We start from the raw sequence: 26,009 nt of genomic DNA on the forward strand, positions 1-26,009 counted from the left end.
ATTGAGATGGAAGCAGAAAAGAAAAATATAAAGAACCTGAACAGAAAAATGAAAGAAGATATGAATGTGCTGGAAGAGAGGAAGGCTGAAATGGAAATAGAGAAAAAAGAAGCAGAAAAGCACAGGGCTGAATTGAAAGAGGAAGAGCAAGACATTAAGGAGAGTATCAACAAGATGGGAGACAACCTTGAGCAGAACACGGCTGAAATACAACAACAGAGACATGAGGTAGACAGGGCAATGGGAGAATTACACATCAAAAAGAATGAACTGGAACTAAGCTCTATAGAGGTGAATAAACAGAGAGATGAGATGTCAAAGGAAAAGATCCAGGTGGAGCAAGACAAACTAAATATTCAAGGTGAAAAGGTTGAACTGGAACGGATCAAGACTGAGTTACAAGAAAGGTCAGAGAATCTAGATCAACTCATGGACATGACAAAACGAGAAAAGGAGGGCCTTGAAGAGATTTCTGGCCAGATTCAGAAGGAAAGAGAGGATATTACAAAACAAATGGAAGATGTCAAGAATAGAACACTGTATCTGGAGGCAATGAAGGCTGAAGTTGAGTTAGAGAAACAAGGAATCGAAGACATCAAGAAGATTCTATCAAACGGGAGAGAAGAGATTGAACGAGTCAAGATTGAGATGGAAGCAGAAAAGAAAAATATAAACAACCTGAACAGAAAAATGAAAGAAGATATGAATGTGCTGGAAGAGAGGAAGGCTGAAATGGAAATAGAGAAAAAAGAAGCAGAAAAGCACATGGCTGAATTGAAAGAGGAAGAGCAAGACATTAAGGAGAGTATCAACAAGATGAGAGACAACCTTGAGCAGAACACGGCTGAAATACAACAACAGAGACATGAGATAGACAGGGCAATGGGAGAATTACACATCAAAAAGAATGAACTAGAACTAAGCTCTATAGAGGTCAATAAACAGAGAGATGAGATGTCAAATGAAAAGATCCAGGTGGAGCAAGACAAACAAAATATTCGAGGTAAAAAGGTTGAACTGGAACGGATCAAGACTGAGTTACAAGAAAAGTCAGAGAATCTAGATCAACTCATGGACATGACAAAACGAGAAAAGGACGGCCTTGAAGAGATTTCTGGCCAGATTCAGAAGGAAAAAGAGGATATTACAAAACAAATGGAAGATGTCAAGAATAGAATACTGGATCTGGAGGCAATGAAAGCTGAAGTTGAGTCAGAGAAACAAGGAATTGAAGACATCAAGAAGATGCTGTCAGATGAAAGAGATGACCTGAAACAGATGAAGATTGAGTTGGAAAGCCAACACCTACACATTGACAACACCAAGGGTAGGATTAATATGGCAATGGATAAGTTGGAAGAGAGGAAGACTGAAATGGAAAAAGAGAAAAAAGAAGCAGAAAAGCACAGGGCTGAATTGAAAGAGGAAGAGCAAGACATTAAGGAGAGTATCAACAAGATGAGAGACAACCTTGAGCAGAACACGGCTGAAATACAACAACAGAGACATGAGGTAGACAGGGCAATGGGAGAATTACACATCAAAAAGAATGAACTGGAACTAAGCTCTATAGAGGTGAATAAACAGAGAGATGAGATGTCAAAGGAAAAGATCCAGGTGGAGCAAGACAAACAAAATATTCAAGGTGAAAAGGTTGAACTGGAACGGATCAAGACTGAGTTACAAGAAAGGTCAGAGAATCTAGATCAACACATGGACATGACAAAACGAGAAAAGGAGGGCCTTGAAGAGATTTCTGGCCAGATTCAGAAGGAAAGAGAGGATATTACAAAACAAATGGAAGATGTCAAGAATAGAACACTGGATCTGGAGGCAATGAAGGCTGAAGTTGAGTTAGAGAAACAAGGAATCGAAGACATCAAGAAGATTCTATCAAACGGGAGAGAAGAGATTGAACGAGTCAAGATTGAGATGGAAGCAGAAAAGAAAAATATAAACAACCTGAACAGAAAAATGAAAGAAGATATGAATGTGCTGGAAGAGAGGAAGGCTGAAATGGAAATAGAGAAAAAAGAAGCAGAAAAGCACATGGCTGAATTGAAAGAGGAAGAGCAAGACATTAAGGAGAGTATCAAGAAGATGAGAGACAACCTTGAGCAGAACACGGCTGAAATACAACAACAGAGACATGAGATAGACAGGGCAATGGGAGAATTACACATCAAAAAGAATGAACTAGAACTAAGCTCTATAGAGGTGAATAAACAGAGAGATGAGATGTCAAAGGAAAAGATCCAGGTGGAGCAAGACAAACAAAATATTCGAGGTAAAAAGGTTGAACTGGAACGGATCAAGACTGAGTTACAAGAAAAGTCAGAGAATCTAGATCAACTCATGGACATGACAAAACGAGAAAAGGAGGGCCTTGAAGAGATTTCTGGCCAGATTCAGAAGGAAAGAGAGGATATTACAAAACAAATGGAAGATGTCAAGAATAGAATACTGGATCTGGAGGCAATGAAAGCTGAAGTTGAGTCAGAGAAACAAGGAATTGAAGACATCAAGAAGATGCTGTCAGATGAAAGAGATGACCTGAAACAGATGAAGATTGAGTTGGAAAGCCAACACCTACACATTGACAACACCAAGGGTAGGATTAATATGGCAATGGATAAGTTGGAAGAGAGGAAGACTGAAATGGAAAAAGAGAAAAAAGAAGCAGAAAAGCACAGGGCTGAATTGAAAGAGGAAGAGCAAGACATTAAGGAGAGTATCAACAAGATGAGAGACAACCTTGAGCAGAACACGGCTGAAATACAACAACAGAGACATGAGGTAGACAGGGCAATGGGAGAATTACACATCAAAAAGAATGAACTGGAACTAAGCTCTATAGAGGTGAATAAACAGAGAGATGAGATGTCAAAGGAAAAGATCCAGGTGGAGCAAGACAAACAAAATATTCAAGGTGAAAAGGTTGAACTGGAACGGATCAAGACTGAGTTACAAGAAAGGTCAGAGAATCTAGATCAACTCATGGACATGACAAAACGAGAAAAGGAGGGCCTTGAAGAGATTTCTGGCCAGATTCAGAAGGAAAGAGAGGATATTACAAAACAAATGGAAGATGTCAAGAATAGAACACTGGATCTGGAGGCAATGAAGGCTGAAGTTGAGTTACAGAAACAAGGAATCGAAGACATCAAGAAGATTCTATCAAACGGGAGAGAAGAGATTGAACGAGTCAAGATTGAGATGGAAGCAGAAAAGAAAAATATAAACAACCTGAACAGAAAAATGAAAGAAGATATGAATGTGCTGGAAGAGAGGAAGGCTGAAATGGAAATAGAGAAAAAAGAAGCAGAAAAGCACATGGCTGAATTGAAAGAGGAAGAGCAAGACATTAAGGAGAGTATCAACAAGATGAGAGACAACCTTGAGCAGAACACGGCTGAAATACAACAACAGAGACATGAGATAGACAGGGCAATGGGAGAATTACACATCAAAAAGAATGAACTAGAACTAAGCTCTATAGAGGTGAATAAACAGAGAGATGAGATGTCAAAGGAAAAGATCCAGGTGGAGCAAGACAAACAAAATATTCGAGGTAAAAAGGTTGAACTGGAACGGATCAAGACTGAGTTACAAGAAAAGTCAGAGAATCTAGATCAACTCATGGACATGACAAAACGAGAAAAGGAGGGCCTTGAAGAGATTTCTGGCCAGATTCAGAAGGAAAGACAGGATATTACAAAACAAATGGAAGATGTCAAGAATAGAATACTGGATCTGGAGGCAATGAAAGCTGAAGTTGAGTCAGAGAAACAAGGAATTGAAGACATCAAGAAGATGCTGTCAGATGAAAGAGATGACCTGAAACAGATGAAGATTGAGTTGGAAAGCCAACACCTACACATTGACAACACCAAGGGTAGGATTAATATGGCAATGGATAAGTTGGAAGAGAGGAAGACTGAAATGGAAAAAGAGAAAAAAGAAGCAGAAAAGCACAGGGCTGAATTGAAAGAGGAAGAGCAAGACATTAAGGAGAGTATCAACAAGATGAGAGACAACCTTGAGCAGAACACGGCTGAAATACAACAACAGAGACATGAGGTAGACAGGGCAATGGGAGAATTACACATCAAAAAGAATGAACTGGAACTAAGCTCTATAGAGGTGAATAAACAGAGAGATGAGATGTCAAAGGAAAAGATCCAGGTGGAGCAAGACAAACAAAATATTCAAGGTGAAAAGGTTGAACTGGAACGGATCAAGACTGAGTTACAAGAAAGGTCAGAGAATCTAGATCAACTCATGGACATGACAAAACGAGAAAAGGAGGGCCTTGAAGAGATTTCTGGCCAGATTCAGAAGGAAAGAGAGGATATTACAAAACAAATGGAAGATGTCAAGAATAGAACACTGGATCTGGAGGCAATGAAGGCTGAAGTTGAGTTACAGAAACAAGGAATCGAAGACATCAAGAAGATTCTATCAAACGGGCGAGAAGAGATTGAACGAGTCAAGATTGAGATGGAAGCAGAAAAGAAAAATATAAACAACCTGAACAGAAAAATGAAAGAAGATATGAATGTGCTGGAAGAGAGGAAGGCTGAAATGGAAATAGAGAAAAAAGAAGCAGAAAAGCACATGGCTGAATTGAAAGAGGAAGAGCAAGACATTAAGGAGAGTATCAACAAGATGAGAGACAACCTTGAGCAGAACACGGCTGAAATACAACAACAGAGAGATGAGGTAGACAGGGCAATGGGAGAATTAAACATCAAAAAGAATGAACTGGAACTAAGCTCTATAGAGGTGAATAAACAGAGAGATGAGATGTCAAAGGAAAAGATCCAGGTGGAGCAAGACAAACAAAATATTCAAGGTGAAAAGGTTGAACTGGAACGGATCAAGACTGAGTTACAAGAAAGGTCAGAGAATCTAGATCAACTCATGGACATGACAAAACGAGAAAAGGAGGGCCTTGAAGAGATTTCTGGCCAGATTCAGAAGGAAAGAGAGGATATTACAAAACAAATGGAAGATGTCAAGAATAGAACACTGGATCTGGAGGCAATGAAGGCTGAAGTTGAGTTACAGAAACAAGGAATCGAAGACATCAAGAAGATTCTATCAAACGGGAGAGAAGAGATTGAACGAGTCAAGATTGAGATGGAAGCAGAAAAGAAAAATATAAACAACCTGAACAGAAAAATGAAAGAAGATATGAATTTGCTGGAAGAGAGGAAGGCTGAAATGGAAATAGAGAAAAAAGAAGCAGAAAAGCACATGGCTGAATTGAAAGAGGAAGAGCAAGACATTAAGGAGAGTATCAACAAGATGAGAGACAACCTTGAGCAGAACACGGCTGAAATACAACAACAGAGACATGAGATAGACAGGGCAATGGGAGAATTACACATCAAAAAGAATGAACTAGAACTAAGCTCTATAGAGGTGAATAAACAGAGAGATGAGATGTCAAAGGAAAAGATCCAGGTGGAGCAAGACAAACAAAATATTCGAGGTAAAAAGGTTGAACTGGAACGGATCAAGACTGAGTTACAAGAAAAGTCAGAGAATCTAGATCAACTCATGGACATGACAAAACGAGAAAAGGAGGGCCTTGAAGAGATTTCTGGCCAGATTCAGAAGGAAAGAGAGGATATTACAAAACAAATGGAAGATGTCAAGAATAGAATACTGGATCTGGAGGCAATGAAAGCTGAAGTTGAGTCAGAGAAACAAGGAATTGAAGACATCAAGAAGATGCTGTCAGATGAAAGAGATGACCTGAAACAGATGAAGATTGAGTTGGAAAGCCAACACCTACACATTGACAACACCAAGGGTAGGATTAATATGGCAATGGATAAGTTGGAAGAGAGGAAGACTGAAATGGAAAAAGAGAAAAAAGAAGCAGAAAAGCACAGGGCTGAATTGAAAGAGGAAGAGCAAGACATTAAGGAGAGTATCAACAAGATGAGAGACAACCTTGAGCAGAACACGGCTGAAATACAACAACAGAGACATGAGGTAGACAGGGCAATGGGAGAATTACACATCAAAAAGAATGAACTGGAACTAAGCTCTATAGAGGTGAATAAACAGAGAGATGAGATGTCAAAGGAAAAGATCCAGGTGGAGCAAGACAAACAAAATATTCAAGGTGAAAAGGTTGAACTGGAACGGATCAAGACTGAGTTACAAGAAAGGTCAGAGAATCTAGATCAACTCATGGACATGACAAAACGAGAAAAGGAGGGCCTTGAAGAGATTTCTGGCCAGATTCAGAAGGAAAGAGAGGATATTACAAAACAAATGGAAGATGTCAAGAATAGAACACTGGATCTGGAGGCAATGAAGGCTGAAGTTGAGTTACAGAAACAAGGAATCGAAGACATCAAGAAGATTCTATCAAACGGGAGAGAAGAGATTGAACGAGTCAAGATTGAGATGGAAGCAGAAAAGAAAAATATAAACAACCTGAACAGAAAAATGAAAGAAGATATGAATGTGCTGGAAGAGAGGAAGGCTGAAATGGAAATAGAGAAAAAAGAAGCAGAAAAGCACATGGCTGAATTGAAAGAGGAAGAGCAAGACATTAAGGAGAGTATCAACAAGATGAGAGACAACCTTGAGCAGAACACGGCTGAAATACAACAACAGAGAGATGAGGTAGACAGGGCAATGGGAGAATTAAACATCAAAAAGAATGAACTGGAACTAAGCTCTATAGAGGTGAATAAACAGAGAGATGAGATGTCAAAGGAAAAGATCCAGGTGGAGCAAGACAAACAAAATATTCAAGGTGAAAAGGTTGAACTGGAACGGATCAAGACTGAGTTACAAGAAAGGTCAGAGAATCTAGATCAACTCATGGACATGACAAAACGAGAAAAGGAGGGCCTTGAAGAGATTTCTGGCCAGATTCAGAAGGAAAGAGAGGATATTACAAAACAAATGGAAGATGTCAAGAATAGAACACTGGATCTGGAGGCAATGAAGGCTGAAGTTGAGTTACAGAAACAAGGAATTGAAGACATCAAGAAGATTCTATCAAACGGGAGAGAAGAGATTGAACGAGTCAAGATTGAGATGGAAGCAGAAAAGAAAAATATAAACAACCTGAACAGAAAAATGAAAGAAGATATGAATGTGCTGGAAGAGAGGAAGGCTGAAATGGAAATAGAGAAAAAAGAAGCAGAAAAGCACATGGCTGAATTGAAAGAGGAAGAGCAAGACATTAAGGAGAGTATCAACAAGATGAGAGACAACCTTGAGCAGAACACGGCTGAAATACAACAACAGAGAGATGAGGTAGACAGGGCAATGGGAGAATTAAACATCAAAAAGAATGAACTTGAACTAAGGTCTATAGAGGTGAATAAACAGAGAGATGAGATGTCAAAGGAAAAGATCCAGGTGGAGCAAGACAAACAAAATATTCAAGGTGAAAAGGTTGAACTGGAACGGATCATTACTGAGTTACAAGAAAGGTCAGAGAATCTAGATCAACTCATGGACATGACAAAACGAGAAAAGGAGGGCCTTGAAAAGATTTCTGGCCAGATTCAGAAGGAAAGAGAGGATATTACAAAACAAATGGAAGATGTCAAGAATAGAACACTGGATCTGGAGGCAATGAAAGCTGAAGTTGAGTTAGAGAAACAAGGAATCGAAGACATCAAGAAGATTCTATCAAACGGGAGAGAAGAGATTGAACGAGTCAAGATTGAGATGGAAGCAGAAAAGAAAAATATAAACAACCTGAACAGAAAAATGAAAGAAGATATGAATGTGCTGGAAGAGAGGAAGGCTGAAATGGAAATAGAGAAAAAAGAAGCAGAAAAGCACATGGCTGAATTGAAAGAGGAAGAGCAAGACATTAAGGAGAGTATCAACAAGATGAGAGACAACCTTGAGCAGAACACGGCTGAAATACAACAACAGAGAGATGAGGTAGACAGGGCAATGGGAGAATTAAACATCAAAAAGAATGAACTTGAACTAAGGTCTATAGAGGTGAATAAACAGAGAGATGAGATGTCAAAGGAAAAGATCCAGGTGGAGCAAGACAAACAAAATATTCAAGGTGAAAAGGTTGAACTGGAACGGATCATTACTGAGTTACAAGAAAGGTCAGAGAATCTAGATCAACTCATGGACATGACAAAACGAGAAAAGGAGGGCCTTGAAAAGATTTCTGGCCAGATTCAGAAGGAAAGAGAGGATATTACAAAACAAATGGAAGATGTCAAGAATAGAACACTGGATCTGGAGGCAATGAAAGCTGAAGTTGAGTTAGAGAAACAAGGAATCGAAGACATCAAGAAGATTCTATCAAACGGGAGAGAAGAGATTGAACGAGTCAAGATTGAGATGGAAGCAGATAAGAAAAATATAAAGAACCTGAACAGAAAAATGAAAGAAGATATGAATGTGCTGGAAGAGAGAAAGGCTGAAATGGAAAAAGAGAAAAAAGAAGCAGAAAAGCACATGGCTGAATTGAAAGAGGAAGAGCAAGACATTAAGGAGAGTATCAACAAGATGAGAGACAACCTTGAGCAGAACACGGCTGAAATACAACAACAGAGACATGAGGTAGACAGGGCAATGGGAGAATTACACATCAAAAAGAATGAACTAGAACTAAGCTCTATAGAGGTGAATAAACAGAGAGATGAGATGTCAAAGGAAATGATCCAGGTGGAGCAAGACAAACAAAATATTCAAGGTGAAAAGGTTGAACTGGAACGGATCAAGACTGAGTTACAAGAAAGGTCAGAGAATCTAGATCAACTCATGGACATGACAAAACGAGAAAAGGAGGGCCTTGAAGAGATTTCTGGCCAGATTCAGAAGGAAAGAGAGGACATTACAAAACAAATGGAAGATGTCAAGAATAGAACACTGGATCTGGAGGCAATGAAGGCTGAAGTTGAGTTACAGAAACAAGGAATCGAAGACATCAAGAAGATTCTATCAAACGGGAGAGAAGAGATTGAACGAGTCAAGATTGAGATGGAAGCAGAAAAGAAAAATATAAACAACCTGAACAGAAAAATGAAAGAAGATATGAATGTGCTGGAAGAGAGGAAGGCTGAAATGGAAATAGAGAAAAAAGAAGCAGAAAAGCACATGGCTGAATTGAAAGAGGAAGAGCAAGACATTAAGGAGAGTATCAACAAGATGAGAGACAACCTTGAGCAGAACACGGCTGAAATACAACAACAGAGACATGAGATAGACAGGGCAATGGGAGAATTACACATCAAAAAGAATGAACTAGAACTAAGCTCTATAGAGGTGAATAAACAGAGAGATGAGATGTCAAAGGAAAAGATCCAGGTGGAGCAAGACAAACAAAATATTCGAGGTAAAAAGGTTGAACTGGAACGGATCAAGACTGAGTTACAAGAAAAGTCAGAGAATCTAGATCAACTCATGGACATGACAAAACGAGAAAAGGAGGGCCTTGAAGAGATTTCTGGCCAGATTCAGAAGGAAAGAGAGGATATTACAAAACAAATGGAAGATGTCAAGAATAGAATACTGGATCTGGAGGCAATGAAAGCTGAAGTTGAGTCAGAGAAACAAGGAATTGAAGACATCAAGAAGATGCTGTCAGATGAAAGAGTTGACCTGAAACAGATGAAGATTGAGTTGGAAAGCCAACACCTACACATTGACAACACCAAGGGTAGGATTAATATGGCAATGGATAAGTTGGAAGAGAGGAAGACTGAAATGGAAAAAGAGAAAAAAGAAGCAGAAAAGCACAGGGCTGAATTGAAAGAGGAAGAGCAAGACATTAAGGAGAGTATCAACAAGATGAGAGACAACCTTGAGCAGAACACGGCTGAAATACAACAACAGAGAGATGAGGTAGACAGGGCAATGGGAGAATTAAACATCAAAAAGAATGAACTGGAACTAAGCTCTATAGAGGTGAATAAACAGAGAGATGAGATGTCAAAGGAAAAGATCCAGGTGGAGCAAGACAAACAAAATATTCAAGGTGAAAAGGTTGAACTGGAACGGATCAAGACTGAGTTACAAGAAAGGTCAGAGAATCTAGATCAACTCATGGACATGACAAAACGAGAAAAGGAGGGCCTTGAAGAGATTTCTGGCCAGATTCAGAAGGAAAGAGAGGATATTACAAAACAAATGGAAGATGTCAAGAATAGAACACTGGATCTGGAGGCAATGAAGGCTGAAGTTGAGTTAGAGAAACAAGGAATCGAAGACATCAAGAAGATTCTATCAAACGGGAGAGAAGAGATTGAACGAGTCAAGATTGAGATGGAAGCAGAAAAGAAAAACATAAACAACCTGAACAGAAAAATGAAAGAAGATATGAATGTGCTGGAAGAGAGGAAGGCTGAAATGGAAATAGAGAAAAAAGAAGCAGAAAAGCACATGGCTGAATTGAAAGAGGAAGAGCAAGACATTAAGGAGAGTATCAACAAGATGAGAGACAACCTTGAGCAGAACACGGCTGAAATACAACAACAGAGACATGAGATAGACAGGGCAATGGGAGAATTACACATCAAAAAGAATGAACTAGAACTAAGCTCTATAGAGGTGAATAAACAGAGAGATGAGATGTCAAATGAAAAGATCCAGGTGGAGCAAGACAAACAAAATATTCGAGGTAAAAAGGTTGAACTGGAACGGATCAAGACTGAGTTACAAGAAAAGTCAGAGAATCTAGATCAACTCATGGACATGACAAAACGAGAAAAGGAGGGCCTTGAAGAGATTTCTGGCCAGATTCAGAAGGAAAGAGAGGATATTACAAAACAAATGGAAGATGTCAAGAATAGAACACTGGATCTGGAGGCAATGAAAGCTGAAGTTGAGTCAGAGAAACAAGGAATTGAAGACATCAAGAAGATGCTGTCAGATGAAAGAGATGACCTGAAACAGATGAAGATTGAGTTGGAAAGCCAACACCTACACATTGACAACACCAAGGGTAGGATTAATATGGCAATGGATAAGTTGGAAGAGAGGAAGACTGAAATGGAAAAAGAGAAAAAAGAAGCAGAAAAGCACAGGGCTGAATTGAAAGAGGAAGAGCAAGACATTAAGGAGAGTATCAACAAGATGAGAGACAACCTTGAGCAGAACACGGCTGAAATACAACAACAGAGAGATGAGGTAGACAGGGCAATGGGAGAATTAAACATCAAAAAGAATGAACTGGAACTAAGCTCTATAGAGGTGAATAAACAGAGAGATGAGATGTCAAAGGAAAAGATCCAGGTGGAGCAAGACAAACAAAATATTCAAAGTGAAAAGGTTGAACTGGAACGGATCAAGACTGAGTTACAAGAAAGGTCAGAGAATCTAGATCAACTCATGGACATGACAAAACGAGAAAAGGAGGGCCTTGAAGAGATTTCTGGCCAGATTCAGAAGGAAAGAGAGGATATTACAAAACAAATGGAAGATGTCAAGAATAGAACACTGGATCTGGAGGCAATGAAAGCTGAAGTTGAGTCAGAGAAACAAGGAATTGAAGACATCAAGAAGATGCTGTCAGATGAAAGAGATGACCTGAAACAGATGAAGATTGAGTTGGAAAGCCAACACCTACACATTGACAACACCAAGGGTAGGATTAATATGGCAATGGATAAGTTGGAAGAGAGGAAGACTGAAATGGAAAAAGAGAAAAAAGAAGCAGAAAAGCACAGGGCTGAATTGAAAGAGGAAGAGCAAGACATTAAGGAGAGTATCAACAAGATGAGAGACAACCTTGAGCAGAACACGGCTGAAATACAACAACAGAGAGATGAGGTAGACAGGGCAATGGGAGAATTAAACATCAAAAAGAATGAACTGAAACTAAGCTCTATAGAGGTGAATAAACAGAGAGATGAGATGTCAAAGGAAAAGATCCAGGTGGAGCAAGACAAACAAAATATTCAAGGTGAAAAGGTTGAACTGGAACGGATCAAGACTGAGTTACAAGAAAGGTCAGAGAATCTAGATCAACTCATGGACATGACAAAACGAGAAAAGGAGGGCCTTGAAGAGATTTCTGGCCAGATTCAGAAGGAAAGAGAGGATATTACAAAACAAATGGAAGATGTCAAGAATAGAACACTGGATCTGGAGGCAATGAAGGCTGAAGTTGAGTTACAGAAACAAGGAATCGAAGACATCAAGAAGATTCTATCAAACGGGAGAGAAGAGATTGAACGAGTCAAGATTGAGATGGAAGCAGAAAAGAAAAATATAAAGAACCTGAACAGAAAAATGAAAGAAGATATGAATGTGCTGGAAGAGAGAAAGGCTGAAATGGAAATAGAGAAAAAAGAAGCAGAAAAGCACATGGCTGAATTGAAAGAGGAAGAGCAAGACATTAAAGAGAGTATCAACAAGATGGAAGACAACCTTGAGCAGATCACGGCTGAAATACAACAAAAGAGAGATAAATTAGAAATGACAAGGGGCGAACAAAATATCAAGATTGAATTAAAAGGAAGCACATCAGAGATGAATAGACAGAGAGATGAGTTGTCAAATGAAAAGAGCAAGATGGAACGAGACAAACAAAATATTCAAGATGAAAAGGCTGAACTGGAACGGATCAAGACTGAGTTACAAAAAAGTTCAGAAAATCTAGATCAACTCATGGACATGACAAAACGAGAAAAGGAGGGCCTTGAAGAGATTTCTGGACAGATTCTGAAGGAAAGAGAGGATATTACAAAACAAATGGAAGATGTCAAGAATAGAACACAGGTTCTTGAGGCAATGAAAGCTGAAGTTGAGTTAGAGAAACAAGGAATCGAAGACATCAAGAAGATGATATCAAATGGGAGAGAAGAGATAGAACAAGTCAAGATTGAGATGGATGCAGAACAGAAAAATATAAACAACCTGAACAGAAAAATGAAAGAAGATATGAATGTGCTGGAAGAGAGGAAGGCTGAAATGGAAAAAGAGAAAAAAGAAGCAGAAAAGCACATGGCTGAATTGAAAGAGGAAGAGCAAGACATTAAGGAGAGTATCAACAAGATGAGAGACAACCTTGAGCAGAACACGGCTGAAATACAACAACAGAGAGATGAGGTAGACAGGGCAATGGGAGAATTAAACATCAAAAAGAATGAACTGGAACTAAGCTCTATAGAGGTGAATAAACAGAGAGATGAGATGTCAAAGGAAAAGATCCAGGTGGAGCAAGACAAACAAAATATTCAAGGTGAAAAGGTTGAACTGGAACTGATCAAGACTGAGTTACAAGAAAGGTCAGAGAATCTAGATCAACTCATGGACATGACAAAACGAGAAAAGGAGGGCCTTGAAGAGATTTCTGGCCAGATTCAGAAGGAAAGAGAGGATATTACAAAACAAATGGAACATGTCAAGAATAGAACACAGGTTCTTGAGGCAATGCAAGCTGAAGTTGAGTCAGAGAAACAAGGAATTGAAAACATCAAGAAGATGATGTCAAATGAAAGAGATGACCTGAAACAGATGAAGATTGAGTTGGAAAGCCAACGCCTAGACATTGACAACACCAAGGGTAGAATTAGAATGGCAATGGATGAGCTGGAAGAGAGGAAGACTGAAATGGAAAAAGAGAAAAAAGAAGCAGAAAAGCACATGGCTGAATTGAAAGAGGAAGAGCAAGACATTAAGGAGAGGATCACCAAGATGAGAGACAATCTTGAGCAGATCACGGCTGAAATACAACAACAGAGAGTTGACGTAGAGATGACCCTGGGAGAATTAAACATAAAAAAGAATGAACTGGAAGCAAGCACTATACAGTTGTATACACTGAGAGATGAGATATCAAGTGAAGATTCGGAACTAGACAAACTACATTTAGAAAATCTAGAAATTATAATAAATAAACGAGGAGATGAGCTGAAATCTATGAAGACCGAAATACAAAATCAACAAATAGAGACAAAGGACTCAAAGGAACAGGTCGATGCAGAAACACAAACCCAGGTGTTAGAGATGGAGAACATCAAAGCTGAGACACAAATAGCCAAAGAGGAGCTGAAAAAGAGTGGAAGCAACACATATCTGGAAGAGGGAACAAGTCTACTTCAGGGGCAGAAGCTGATGCTGGTGGAGACTGAGAAACAAAGGCAGCTTGGAGATTCCACTCAATCCACTGAACAGGAGGAACCTGCATGGACATCAACAACTGAGCAGGTGCTCCTAGACCAGAGGTCAGAGGAGACACTCTCAAAGATAGATCATCTGAAGAACATCTGGCTGGAGGCCAAAACTGAGAGGAAAGAGATAGAGAGGATGAAACATCGAGTTCAGGAGATGAGAGAACTCCTGGAAAGAAGACTGGAGGTGATCCAAAAACACGAGCTGGTTCAGAGAGCACGACTACAAAGAGAGAAAGAGGAGCTGGAAAAGATGGAGGCGGAGCTCAAAAGAAGTAACCAAACTCTGAACAGAGAATGGGATAGAGACAAGAGGAAACTCGAGGAGAAAGATAAAGAACTGGAAATGATAAAGGCGGAGATGCTAAAACAGATTGAAAGACTCCAGGTCGGCATGGAGAGCAAGTCACAATCACAATTAATGACAGATATAGGTATGCAAACTTCAGAGGAGGACCTTGGACATGAGAGATCAACCAAGAGAGTGAGAGAGGAGGATCTATCAGAGATAATTCTTCTCGAAAGATCTTGGAGAGAAGAAACCACAGGGGACTTTGACAGATCTAATCTGGAGTTCAGAGGTCAAGGTCATGCTGAGGGAGGAGCGTTGGGCACAAAGACTCAGGTGAGATCAGGAGGAGCTCTGGAGGGATTACCTGAGGTGCTTCGGAGGATTTGGCGCCTCTGTTGTTGCTTCTGCTGCAGCCGCTGCTGTGGAGTAAGAGAAGAAGAGGAGGATGAGAACTTGTGATCGGATCTCCATACCTCACAAATTGCTTCGTTTTATAACATTATAAATTATTTAATGTGCCGTAATTATTCACAAAATATGATAGTGTGTATATAAGTGTGCAATGTTTTCTGTGTTTAAGAAAAGTTCAAAGGTGAAGCATTAACAAATAAAAGTTAAGGCATTAAATATATATATTTACCTGTACTTTAAAAGGTGAGGGGATGTGGCCTACTACTAGTATTGACAAGCCACTAAAAGATAAAAAATAACTGAAGTTGCAGTATAGATTTTGATATATAGATTTTTTTCTTTAATAAAGTTATCAAGCCTAAAAACGTGCCTAACCTTGTCTCATTTCTTTCTTTAATACATTTGGACAATAGCATATTCATGTTTGAGGACAAAACTATTAACATGCCAAAGTCGAAATCAGGTAACCACACAAAAAAAAACTTTAGTCTGAAGTTGACAGTTATTTGTATCATTTATTCAACATACAGGTGTCTTGGGAAATAAAATAAACAATAAGGACCGATAAGAGTCCTCCTCAAAATGTTTTGCTTGTAGTATGAACCGACACAAAGCGGATGAGATGACAAACATGATGAGAACTGTAAAAATTCAACCATTGACAAATTACAACTCAGGAGAACATGCGCGAGACTCCAACCGTTCTGAACAACAGTGTTGAAACCAAAAGATAACAGAAGATTGGAAAAAGACTGTAAAAACAGAGCGATGGGAGAGAAATAAAAGAGAAATCAACCCATATTGAAATACACGCCTACAACAGAAAGATCACACCAATACAACTAACCAAAACTTAGCAGAATTAATAAAAACTCAAGATTATGAGAAGTTGCAGTAGCAAGGGGGGGAAAGTATTAAGAGAGACATTCATTAAATAGCAAATAACAATCAATACAGAATCTTTTTCTCCTGTCCACAATTTCAAATTAGATTTTGGTAGTACAGAACATGTAATAATGAGGATGGTAAAACATTCACAAAAGGAAAATACAGAACACCTGATTTGAGCACACCTACTCCTCTGTGCATTAATCCTGCTCCCAAGGATTTATATGATCAATATTAATTACTTTTAAAAATTACCCTTTAGTTAATAACAGGAACAGCTTAACGCCAAAGCCTTCCCTGTGTTAAGCCTTTTTTATCAGGCAAATTACAATAGTGCTGGGTAAAGATGTTCTCTGACCTTCAGAATGCCAGTAAATCAGTTGTCAAGTGAATAATTTACTTCCTGACAAGAATGTTTCCTATCACCATGAGGATCTAGAACTGACTTGTATAAAACGATAGGGAAAGAGAAATGACTGACTGGTGAAAAGTTAAAAGGAGATGGCTGGGAAGAACAGTTAAATGAGTCATGAGTGTGTCTTCTGGAACTGGCCCCATCTGGATTGAAACATCACTGATGCTGTGAGATAAAGTGTATTTGTCTGTAGAATTAGCTAAAAACCTTTTTTATACAAATCAAGTATAGCGTAATACAGATGGGGATTTTTATGCTACTGTTTAAATACCTTTAATAAACAATAACATAGTGATTTCTACCTAATTTAAATAAAACGTAATTTTCCTAGGGCAAAAAAAAAAACAATATCCTAAAAGCTAAACCTAATTTATTTCCTTCAATATTTAAATTGAACGAAATTATTATTATTTTAAAATACAGTGACAATAATAGCCCTCAGATTGTGATAAAGAACAGAACATGGTTGCAAAAGTTAATGATCAGTTGGTTTCTTTTTATTTCAATAGGGGGTATCGAATGGCAGGTTATTGCAGCATGAGCAGGGGACTCCCATTAGTCAGTGGGACAGGATCAGGTATACCACCAGCCAAGGTGCATCCTGGGAGGTAAACAGCATGCAGAGGTTAGGTCGGGATAGAGGGTCACGAGCATTAGCGGCACCAGTCACTCCAGACGGCATCTGACATTGGGGCCTTACTCAGGACCAGGACCCCAGGCTGCTGGGCCTGCCCACTCAACAGCCCTCGACCTGGGTTAGCCGGGCTCTCAAACACCAAACTGGCATCTAAGAGGAGGGTTAGCAATAGCCCAGCGGCTAGTTCACTGGACTCACTACATGACTCACTTACTGACACACACAGCATCACATGGGAGGGTGCAGGATAGAGGGATGGCATGTGCTGTATGGGATAAAGAAAGGATGCAAAACAGAGAGGGAAGGTAAAATTCTAATGGGCAATGTACTGTTTGAGTCAGTGATTCTCCCTTGAAAATAAGACTATAAGAGTGTGTTCACACTTCAGTGTAAGCAATGTGCATTTGCAAACTGTTTATACCTAGCATGAACTTAGTTTTTTATTTGAATTAATGAGGAATGAGTTGTATAAATGTGTTGTGAAAGTGAGTTTATTAATGCTTGAATATGCGTGTGTGCATGTGTTTGTGTTGGTGTGTGTAGGGGGTGCTCATGGCTGTTTCCTGTGGGAGAATGGCAGGTCAGAGGTGAGATGTCAGTGTCTAAGGGTCACAGTGGGGTCATGGTGAGGTCAAATCCGGGGCAACTGCTTCTCAATGAATTCCTTTACAGCCTCCATCTCCTGCCAAATTGAAGTTAGACAGAGAGTTATACAAACAATGCTTCAATGGACTGTATTCAATGATGTCCTGAGAAAACCACACAACTGTCACTCACTCTTATATGTTCTATGCTGACACAGGCATTATCACATGCACACACTGAACAAAACACATTCACATCTACTTTTTTTTGTACCTGAGGACAGGAGCTGTGCTGAAGTCCTGGGTAGGATTTAAAGGTGATTTTTGTGGGGCTGACGATGGTCTTGAGCTTCTCTGCCGTCATGGCCCCGAACTGCACGGGTATCATCTGGTCCATCTCCCCGTGGCACTGTAGGATGGGGATGTTCTTGTTGGCGCTAGCGCTCGCCGCCTGACCAACCAAACAGGAAGTTACCTTACAACTTTACAACTGCCACCAACAAACACTGCAATCTCAGCTCCAAATCTCTTAGATTTAAGTCCTCTGTGCCTAAAGTTTAGTGAAGTCAGCTTCATAGGCAAGTTTCCTGAAGTGATTATCATTAAGCTATTTATCATCCTAAAAGTTGAAAGTCCAGGCTTTGGCCCCTGTGTGAACAGAACTTCTTGTCCCCAATAGGGGTCCACCATGCCCAGCTGATGGGAACTGTTGAGCTTGCTGGTGTAAAAAGCCCTGGATATGTGAGAGCTGTGCTTTACCTGTGGAAAGGTCTTGTGGAGCGGGAGCCAGCAACTGAGAGCCACAACCCCAGCCAACTGTTGCTGGCAGGTTAGGGCTGTATAAAGGGACAGAGCCCCACCCTGAGAGAGCAAGACAGAGAGCGAGAGAGAGAGAGAGGAGTTGAGTGTGATGTTGGTTTGACCAGTTAAAGCAGCTCTGTACATTCCCACTTATAACAACCTCTGGGAGAGATTTAATAGAAAACTAGAATGACTTTCTCACCTGAGAGAAGCCTCCAAGAAGCACACGGTTCGGAGGGATGCCGTTTTTAGCCTCATGGTCAATTATGGCCTTAACTGTGGAAACCATTGAAAATAAAACCATAAGACTGTGTGCAGGGGGGCAAAAATAGAGCTGTGCTTTAACTAACACTTAGATTTACATTTAGTCATTTAGATGGTAGACCTCAGATCCACACCACTGATAATCACCATGGTAACAGTGATTTATTTCTCAAGAGGTGTTGTCTTAAAATCAGCTTGAGACTCACTATTCTCTGCTGCCCTTTTGATCCCAGCCTCATCCTCTGGGGAGTCTGGGCTCAAGCCCATCAGATCAAACCTGAACAGACACACAAGACATAAAGAAATACTGTATGTACAAATGTGTACAAACCATATCAATCAGATCAGACCCCTTAACACAGCTGTCACATAGACGCTAGGTGGGCAAACTCACCACGAGGGCATTGTCATCTTCATGTTAAGAGTGACGGGAATTCTGGGCCTATGGACAAAAAGGTAGAAATACACAGAAATACAAGGTGAGTGCGAATCACGACCAGTACACTAGGTAAGTAAAGTACCTATTATAATGCTAATACTCTGTACGAGTACATTACAAATACTATACTGGAGGAAGGGAGACAGAGGGAGAGAGGCTAAATGTCCTTGACAAAATTATATACAGGGAATCAGATACTTAGAGGGGCACCAGATTGGAAAATACCTTTTTATATTAGAATATTGACTAAAATGATGCCAGCATGACTGTCAGAAAGATAGCTGTGCATAAAGATAAACAGCCTAACAAAGGGAGACTTACGCATGGGGGCAAATATACTTCACATGTGGCAGTCGGATAGCAGTCATGGCATCTGCCCATCCATGCCTGCAAGGTAAGAGACAGAGACAAATTAGTTAGCCAAAGATATCCTCGGAGCAGCAAGTACAAACACTGAAAAACTAGGGACGCACAAAAATGAAAAAATACGTACCCTGAATCACCCAACCCATGGAGGAAGATTACCTGACAAAGATAAAACAAGACCTGTTATATTCCCAATCCAGCCTAGCTATTTAGTCTGTAATTATTTATTCTGTGTATTGTGAGCCAAGTAGAATGTCTGTAAATATGACAGATTATGTATTTGAATGTGTACACCATGTTTGTCTTAAATTTATGGGACTCTGGTTATATAAAAACACTATACCAAACCATTACTGTTGCCAAGACAACTTTCTAGCTGCCAACTCCACAGACAATAACTGGAATTTGTCATGCTAAAATCTCCTCCCTCCCCAGGCTTACAATCTGTCTTTTCTAAATCTCAGAACCATTTCTGCAGGCTTTCATCTCAACTACAAATGAGTGGCTTTGCTTATTGAGTTAGATCATGTGTAGGTCATGTGACACATATAAGCCTAGTAATGAGGATGCCTGTTAGGTGGAGGCCAATTTAGGAGTTAAATTAGGAGATGTAACAGGGATGTAAATATAATATCATCCTTTACCAATGTGAATAAACCTCTCAAATGTATGACTGCTCTCCAGGGGCTTGTTCTGACTCCATGCTACAGGTGGCCACTAGACACAGGCTACCAGACCCAACAACTGTGTAGAGTCGCTGGATGGCGGTTACACAACTCATGGGTTGGGGGCTAAATTCTCTATGAAAATGTATGCACTTAGTAACTGTATGCACTTAACGTATCACTTGACTGACTGTAAATCAATTAGGATAAAAGCATCTGCTAGGCATATAGACGTTATCTAATGGCGGCATGGTTTTGCTCTCCATCTCACCGCAGCGGTCTCCTTCTCCGTCCCTGACACCGTCACGGCCTCGGCAAGCAGCGGCACTGACATGTTGTTGCCACACATACACTGGAAGGGATGCTGTGGGGGGACATACAAGAGAGATGCATATCAATGAAACGAGTGCTGTGGTTTATCAACACAACTGCTATTCAGTCTTCACAGTGGACTGTTTCTTTATGTCCTGTGGGAGCGGGACACCCATAGTGGGGCCGCGGAGCACAAAAGAAGTGAACATACCACACTTTATGGATGCTGCTCTGAAGCAAAAAGTGATAACTGCTGAGAAAGGAATTTGTTTAGTCAGCGCCTCTGGGAACTCATTAACTAAATGTGGCCCCCTTACAGCAATTACATTATTAACTGTTAAAACACCAGTGGTCTGTCAAAGCAACAGTCTGGATTTCAACATACTAGACTATCTGTTTCTTATTTTTCAGACCTGACACACTAACAGAGACTAGTTCTGTGATCTGTGTAACATACCAGTGTTTCCCACAGATTAGAAAGCTATATGTGGCGGGGGGGGGGGGGGGGGGGGGGGGGGGTGTGTTGTTTCATGTCAGACCGGGGGGGGGGGGTCGAAATAATTCACAAAATCAATCAACAACAACAAACAAATAATTTCTGCATATGCAGGTAGCGACGCTGCATACAGGGTGCTAAATAACTATTTAACTGGTCGGCTCCATGACGCCGGGTAAGTAGCTAGCTCTTGAAACTTCTCACCAAAACAACGAAGGGGAACCTTCGATTAAGACATGTCCGTCGGTACCTAGCGAAAAGTAGCCTCAACTTTCCTAGACCTTTAGCTACGGCACTAATGCTGAAGGCTCGCTGATGTAGCTGTCGGTCTCACTAGAACGGCGTATGCATCGTTGCTAACGTGTGCTGACGTAGTGACTGTGTGTGTATGTGAGAAAGACGCGTGCGTGAAAGAGACGGAGGGAGAGCAGGGAAAGGAAATGCAGCTGAACGAATACGCTGCGTGTTTTTACCTAAATAGCGATAAAAAAAAATGTTTACGAAACGCAATGTGTGGCGGCCGGTGTTGATTCTGTGGCGCACCGCCACAAATTAGTCTATGTGTGGGAAACACTGCATACCACCTACTATCAGCTAGAATGGGTTTGACAAAAAGGTGAGGTAGAGATGGATAGAGAAACAAAAAATAGAAAGATGTAGGGTTAATGTATAAACGTTGAGGCTTACACAGAGTTTAAATTCCACCCGCATAATGACCAAACCAAACAGTGGTGAGTGAAAGAAGAGGAGACAGAGAAAAAAGCACAATCAGGGGAATGACAGGTTCAATAGGGAAAGAGATGAAGAGAAAGGGGAGCGTATGCGTACAGTGTGTAGAAAGCTGATTGTTATTCACTACTGTCCAGCAATGACAAGCCCAATAGAGTATGGACTAAGTTAAAGCATTTCCAACCACAATGCTTTTTGAAAAATACATTCCCCAAAGGCCTGTATCTATGAATGTTTCCCCATCGTTGAGGTTACCTCTCCTATGTAGCCTTCATAGCACCCCAAGACCACAGCATCAATTAGACAAACTAGCTGGGTTATACCTTTACTATTACATGTCTATGTTTAACTGATCTTTGACTTTACGCGATGACTTAACAGCAGGCAGTAATTGTGTTTCAAACGAGGAATGCAGACATCCTCTAGTTCCCCAGATCACACGCACAGGAAGGCCACACAAACTGCGCGGCTCTCGTGCATTGATTTTCCATGATCCCTTGCCAGCAATGGCAAATAACTAAGCCGGGATGAAACTCTGATTTCACGGTCACCTCACGACTATCCTTCTGTGGCAGACACAAACAATGCCGCCGTCTATGAACGACCACGGCGTCGGTGTCAACATCACGAGTTTCCATCTGACTCGAATTAAACTGGCTGACAATAATTGCAGCTTCACGTAAAAGACTATAAGTTGACACATAATAAAGGAACTACAGAGATGAACTGCAATAACTACACTTTACAGGCTGTATGGGAATTGTGACGGATAAATTATTTTGTGTGCTAAAATCAACTACAATTACAGCACCACTATGATGAATGAACAGAATACCACATACTAGTGTTTAAGCAAGCTGCTTGCTATGCTCTAACAGACTAGTCTATATCAGTCAGTAAATTTACAAGACCAGACAATGTTAGTTAAATGGCAATGTCCCAATTTAGCTCGATATCTATTTGCTTTTACCCAAATCCAACTAGTTCAACTGAAAGCTAGCAGCTAGCTAGCTAGTGAGAGGAAGCGGTGGATTGGGAAACAATAGTACATTGCAAAGTCAATGGGGCAGAGAGGAAGCAGCTTAGCTAGCCTAGCTGGCTAGATCGAGACTTAACTAGAGCTACTTGTGCAACCCAGGCAGGTGTGATGGAATTCAGCGCAGGATAAGATCAAAGCCTTTAGATTGCTTAAAAAGTGGATAGGCTTGCTGGATACATCATCGCAACCAGCTGGCGTAATCCTGTTTTTCTGGTTACTTATCACAATGAGTGGCTGCTAGCTAACCCCACAACAGCGTACTGTACTATTGTCTCAGTACACGGCACCCCGCTCTCTGAGCCTGACTGACTAACGACGTTGCCTAGCCAGCTAACTGGGCTTGGTTCGAGGCGCAGTGGCTCGAATTCGAAGGGATATTTCTGTATCTATATAGATCCCCAATTTCTTTAAGCATTATTGTAACCAAAACCCATGTATGTCTGCGGCAGTTAAGACCGGTTAAATAAAAATTATTATACCGCGGCCCTCTATCATAGATTCATTCACTTACCGCTTGCTGTCCCAAATCTCAACGGAACTTCCGCTATTGGCATAAAGTGGGGCGGGTTTCATCTGTGTGACGTCATCGTCATATTCACGCCCTTTCTCGCACTTGCTTCAAGGTGGACAATGCACCACTAAATTCAATCAACTTGTCATCATAAATTCGATTTTTTTGAATTAAATCGTTTTAGTAATAATCTCTGAAACTACATAAATAGTTTAACTCCATTGGTATAGCCTAGAATTAATATGTGCACTCCGTGGCATGATTGTAACCGTTCCAATGTACTTGGTACTTTTATTTAATTTTCTAACATTAATATCTATACCTGGAACTTAACATTATGCGTGTTTCAATCTTCACAAAAGCCGAGACACAACACATAGCTTGCACATTCACCTACTGCCACTAGGCTTACTGTCGCAGACCGCAGTGTGACACTACATCGGTAATGAAAATAAATCATTAATAGCCCTGTAAAGGGAAAAGGACATGACAAACTTGGTCCCAAATCCGATCAAAATATATAAAGTAAATCTAATCTAATGGAAAACCTTGATGTCAGCCAATCTGTTGTGGACCAAATATATAATTGTGTGTTCAGATAGAAAACAGCATTGCAGGGGACCTTGGAGTCATTCCAAGGTTTGATCGCAATAGCTCTCAGTTTTTTGCTCCCTCTCTTTTCCCTTCACTTTCAAAACTCGAAACAGTGGGCCGAAGTAGAGAATCAAACGCTCTCATCAGATGTTAATACAAAAAAGGTAGGAGAGGAGGAAATGAGACAGAATGCAAGCAATCAAGAAAATATTATACTTGTATGTCAGTTCAACACACCACTAAGCAGCACAAAGTGTTCAGGTACAGCCTATGAGCAACACACTGAACACACACTCTAAGGGTACCTGCTTTGTTAGCTTTAAAACTAATATGTATAAGATGTGTCTTAATTTACCAAACAAAGACTCAAGTCTGTCACCCATTATTTTTATTGATATTAACAAAGAGGAAGCAAACTAGGCACATCCGGAGGAGAAACCATCAGATATCCAGTGTCAAACGTACACACCCGTAGCCATACCCAAACCAGGCATTGAGTAATTCACTGTTTACCCACCCTGTGCACCATGCACAGACAAACATTTCTATAACCCGTGTCAGACAGCGTGAGTCTCACACATCTCCTCCATGGCTCCATATCTCTCCGCCTTCCATTGTTCAGGATATGAAATTGGTTTGTGGGATGAGAGATTCAACTTTGTGGTCAGCAGGGTTTGCAGAGGCCTCGTAGGTGCAGATGGTGACTTCGTGTCTGTGAGCCTGCAAGAGAGCATGGGTGAGAGAGAATGTTGAGTGTTCCGTCAGAGGTTAAGAGACAACACACTTGTAGTCATTTCACTCACCTCCGTGTACTCTCCTCTGAGCCCTATGTAGAAGACCCTGGTGGACTCTGAACCAAAGTTCTTTGATATATGGATAGACAGATGTTCCACATTGGAGAAACGGGCAATCCTGAAAAATATTACAAGTGAACGACTTGGAGAAATCACTGACTAGGTTTTACTAGGTGTGTGCTGATGGCAGTATCCTATAGAGTGTGTGAAGGGCAGATAGCAGGTCATTGTCAGGTTCACAGCAGCGTTGAGGTGATAGATGAGGTACTCACTTGGTGGGGTACTCTAGCTCTGCAAGCGGGTCCCTGTTGAGGCGGAAAGCTTGCTCTGGCTCTCTGCCCGTGTCATCAAAGGACATTTGGGGGATGTTCTTGTAACTTAAACAACAACATTAACATGCAATAAACACCAATCCACAAAACTACACCACTCTATGGAACGAAATACAGCTCTATTCCAGACACAGGCAATCAATCACAGTTGGGACTAAGGCACAGGTTTTCCCCTCTCACATTACACACAGTACAGTACTAGGTGGTTTTACATCCTGCAGAATAGCCCGCTATTGTCACTCACAGTCTTATTTCTGCAGGGTGTGAATCATCATCTTCACCAGCAATTATGATGCCTTTCAGTTTGACACTGCCAGTAAACCTGAGAAAAGTCTGATTAGTTTTAGTTGGTGAATAAGACAGTTTATGTGAATTAGGGTGGTGAGAAGACAGTGTCCAGTTTATGTGAATTAGGAGCAGCATTCAAGCAGATCATGTTCTTACGGGATGTTGAACAGGAGTTCCTCGTCAGCATCACTCTCCACAAACTAGAGAAAGAAATAAAAAGAAGTCGATTTCAATGCAGTTCAATATCATTTCGCTTTGCTACACTGGGACACCTGACACTAGCTGCGATGAAAGTGAGCTTAGTCAGGGCGTCACCACGCTGTCAACTACACCGCTCCATACACTGCATGTCAGCATAGAGGTGAACGATTATACATTATTTTGAGATGTGCAAGTAATACTTTATTGAAGACTAAATGTACAGCTTCAGCAGTATGTCATGCAATGAAGAGTCTGTCTCTGAATTTCTTTTGGAGGGGTATTCTGGTCTCTGTGCCGCTGTTGCACAAATGTGAGCTGGCATGAACAAGTTGCAGCCGAATTCAGTGGAAGACACTGTACTGCTACCTTTTCACGGTCCGTCCGCTTATCCCAAGGTTTGAAAACGAGTTTCCCGTCCCCCTCTCTGCTCTCGTTGAGACACTGCAGTTTCTCGATGTCAATGCGTTGATATAGTGCGTACTCCAGGCCCCTCTCCGCGGGCTCGTGCTCCCCTTCACAGCCGCAGCCATTCCCACCACCACCGTGACTATGACCGTGGCCGGACATCGCAGACACTAAACAAGACTAGGCTAGATTAATAGGAAGCTGTCTATCCCACAAGTAGGTAGTAAGACCCCTGCTAGGACGCTGCCAAGTGGGCACAGCTATTTTAACTTCTTCAAAACATGTTTGGAGAGCAGGAAGAGAAAGTCATGTGAGCCAGAACCAATCAGAAACGTCCATCGGAGGCACGGCATCAACGTGCTCTGCGATTGGTCTGACTTTTAACCAGCGTAGCCTATTGCAAAATAAGACGACAAA

The 26,009-nt window shown here is 40.7% G+C and overlaps 4 protein-coding genes across 4 annotated transcripts; 2 read left to right on the forward strand and 2 right to left on the reverse strand.

The window, feature by feature from the left end:
• The first annotated feature begins 729 nt into the window (after window positions 1-729).
• LOC124467417 (trichohyalin-like) lies at window positions 730-2,615 on the forward strand. Its single transcript, XM_047019698.1, has 2 exons — window positions 730-1,789; window positions 2,611-2,615. Exons 1-2 carry the CDS (start codon window positions 733-735, stop codon window positions 2,613-2,615), a joined length of 1,062 nt encoding a protein of 353 aa, XP_046875654.1. The 5' UTR covers window positions 730-732.
• Window positions 2,616-9,213: 6,598 nt separating this feature from the next.
• LOC124467418 (cingulin-like) lies at window positions 9,214-16,483 on the forward strand. Its single transcript, XM_047019700.1, has 2 exons — window positions 9,214-10,062; window positions 10,516-16,483. The coding sequence occupies exons 1-2, from the start codon at window positions 9,229-9,231 to the stop codon at window positions 14,878-14,880; spliced, it is 5,199 nt and encodes a 1,732-aa protein (XP_046875656.1). The 5' UTR covers window positions 9,214-9,228; the 3' UTR covers window positions 14,881-16,483.
• Window positions 15,328-23,047, reverse strand: lypla2 (lysophospholipase 2). Its single transcript, XM_047019010.1, has 10 exons — window positions 22,979-23,047; window positions 20,163-20,255; window positions 19,354-19,385; window positions 19,182-19,247; window positions 18,816-18,863; window positions 18,628-18,698; window positions 18,360-18,433; window positions 18,116-18,217; window positions 17,631-17,807; window positions 15,328-17,454 (listed from the first exon to the last, which is right to left on the reverse strand). The coding sequence occupies exons 2-10, from the start codon at window positions 20,238-20,240 to the stop codon at window positions 17,404-17,406; spliced, it is 699 nt and encodes a 232-aa protein (XP_046874966.1). The 5' UTR covers window positions 20,241-20,255; window positions 22,979-23,047; the 3' UTR covers window positions 15,328-17,403.
• An 896-nt stretch (window positions 23,048-23,943) lies between these two features.
• On the reverse strand, window positions 23,944-25,914 carry pithd1 (PITH (C-terminal proteasome-interacting domain of thioredoxin-like) domain containing 1). Its single transcript, XM_047019355.1, has 6 exons — window positions 25,554-25,914; window positions 25,143-25,186; window positions 24,943-25,020; window positions 24,639-24,743; window positions 24,376-24,484; window positions 23,944-24,292 (listed from the first exon to the last, which is right to left on the reverse strand). The coding sequence occupies exons 1-6, from the start codon at window positions 25,752-25,754 to the stop codon at window positions 24,191-24,193; spliced, it is 639 nt and encodes a 212-aa protein (XP_046875311.1). The 5' UTR covers window positions 25,755-25,914; the 3' UTR covers window positions 23,944-24,190.
• Between the last annotated feature and the right edge of the window lie 95 nt (window positions 25,915-26,009).

This window comes from Hypomesus transpacificus, chromosome 4 (assembly GCF_021917145.1).
Source record: "Hypomesus transpacificus isolate Combined female chromosome 4, fHypTra1, whole genome shotgun sequence".
In the NCBI taxonomy this organism is placed as follows: Eukaryota; Metazoa; Chordata; class Actinopteri; order Osmeriformes; family Osmeridae; genus Hypomesus; species Hypomesus transpacificus.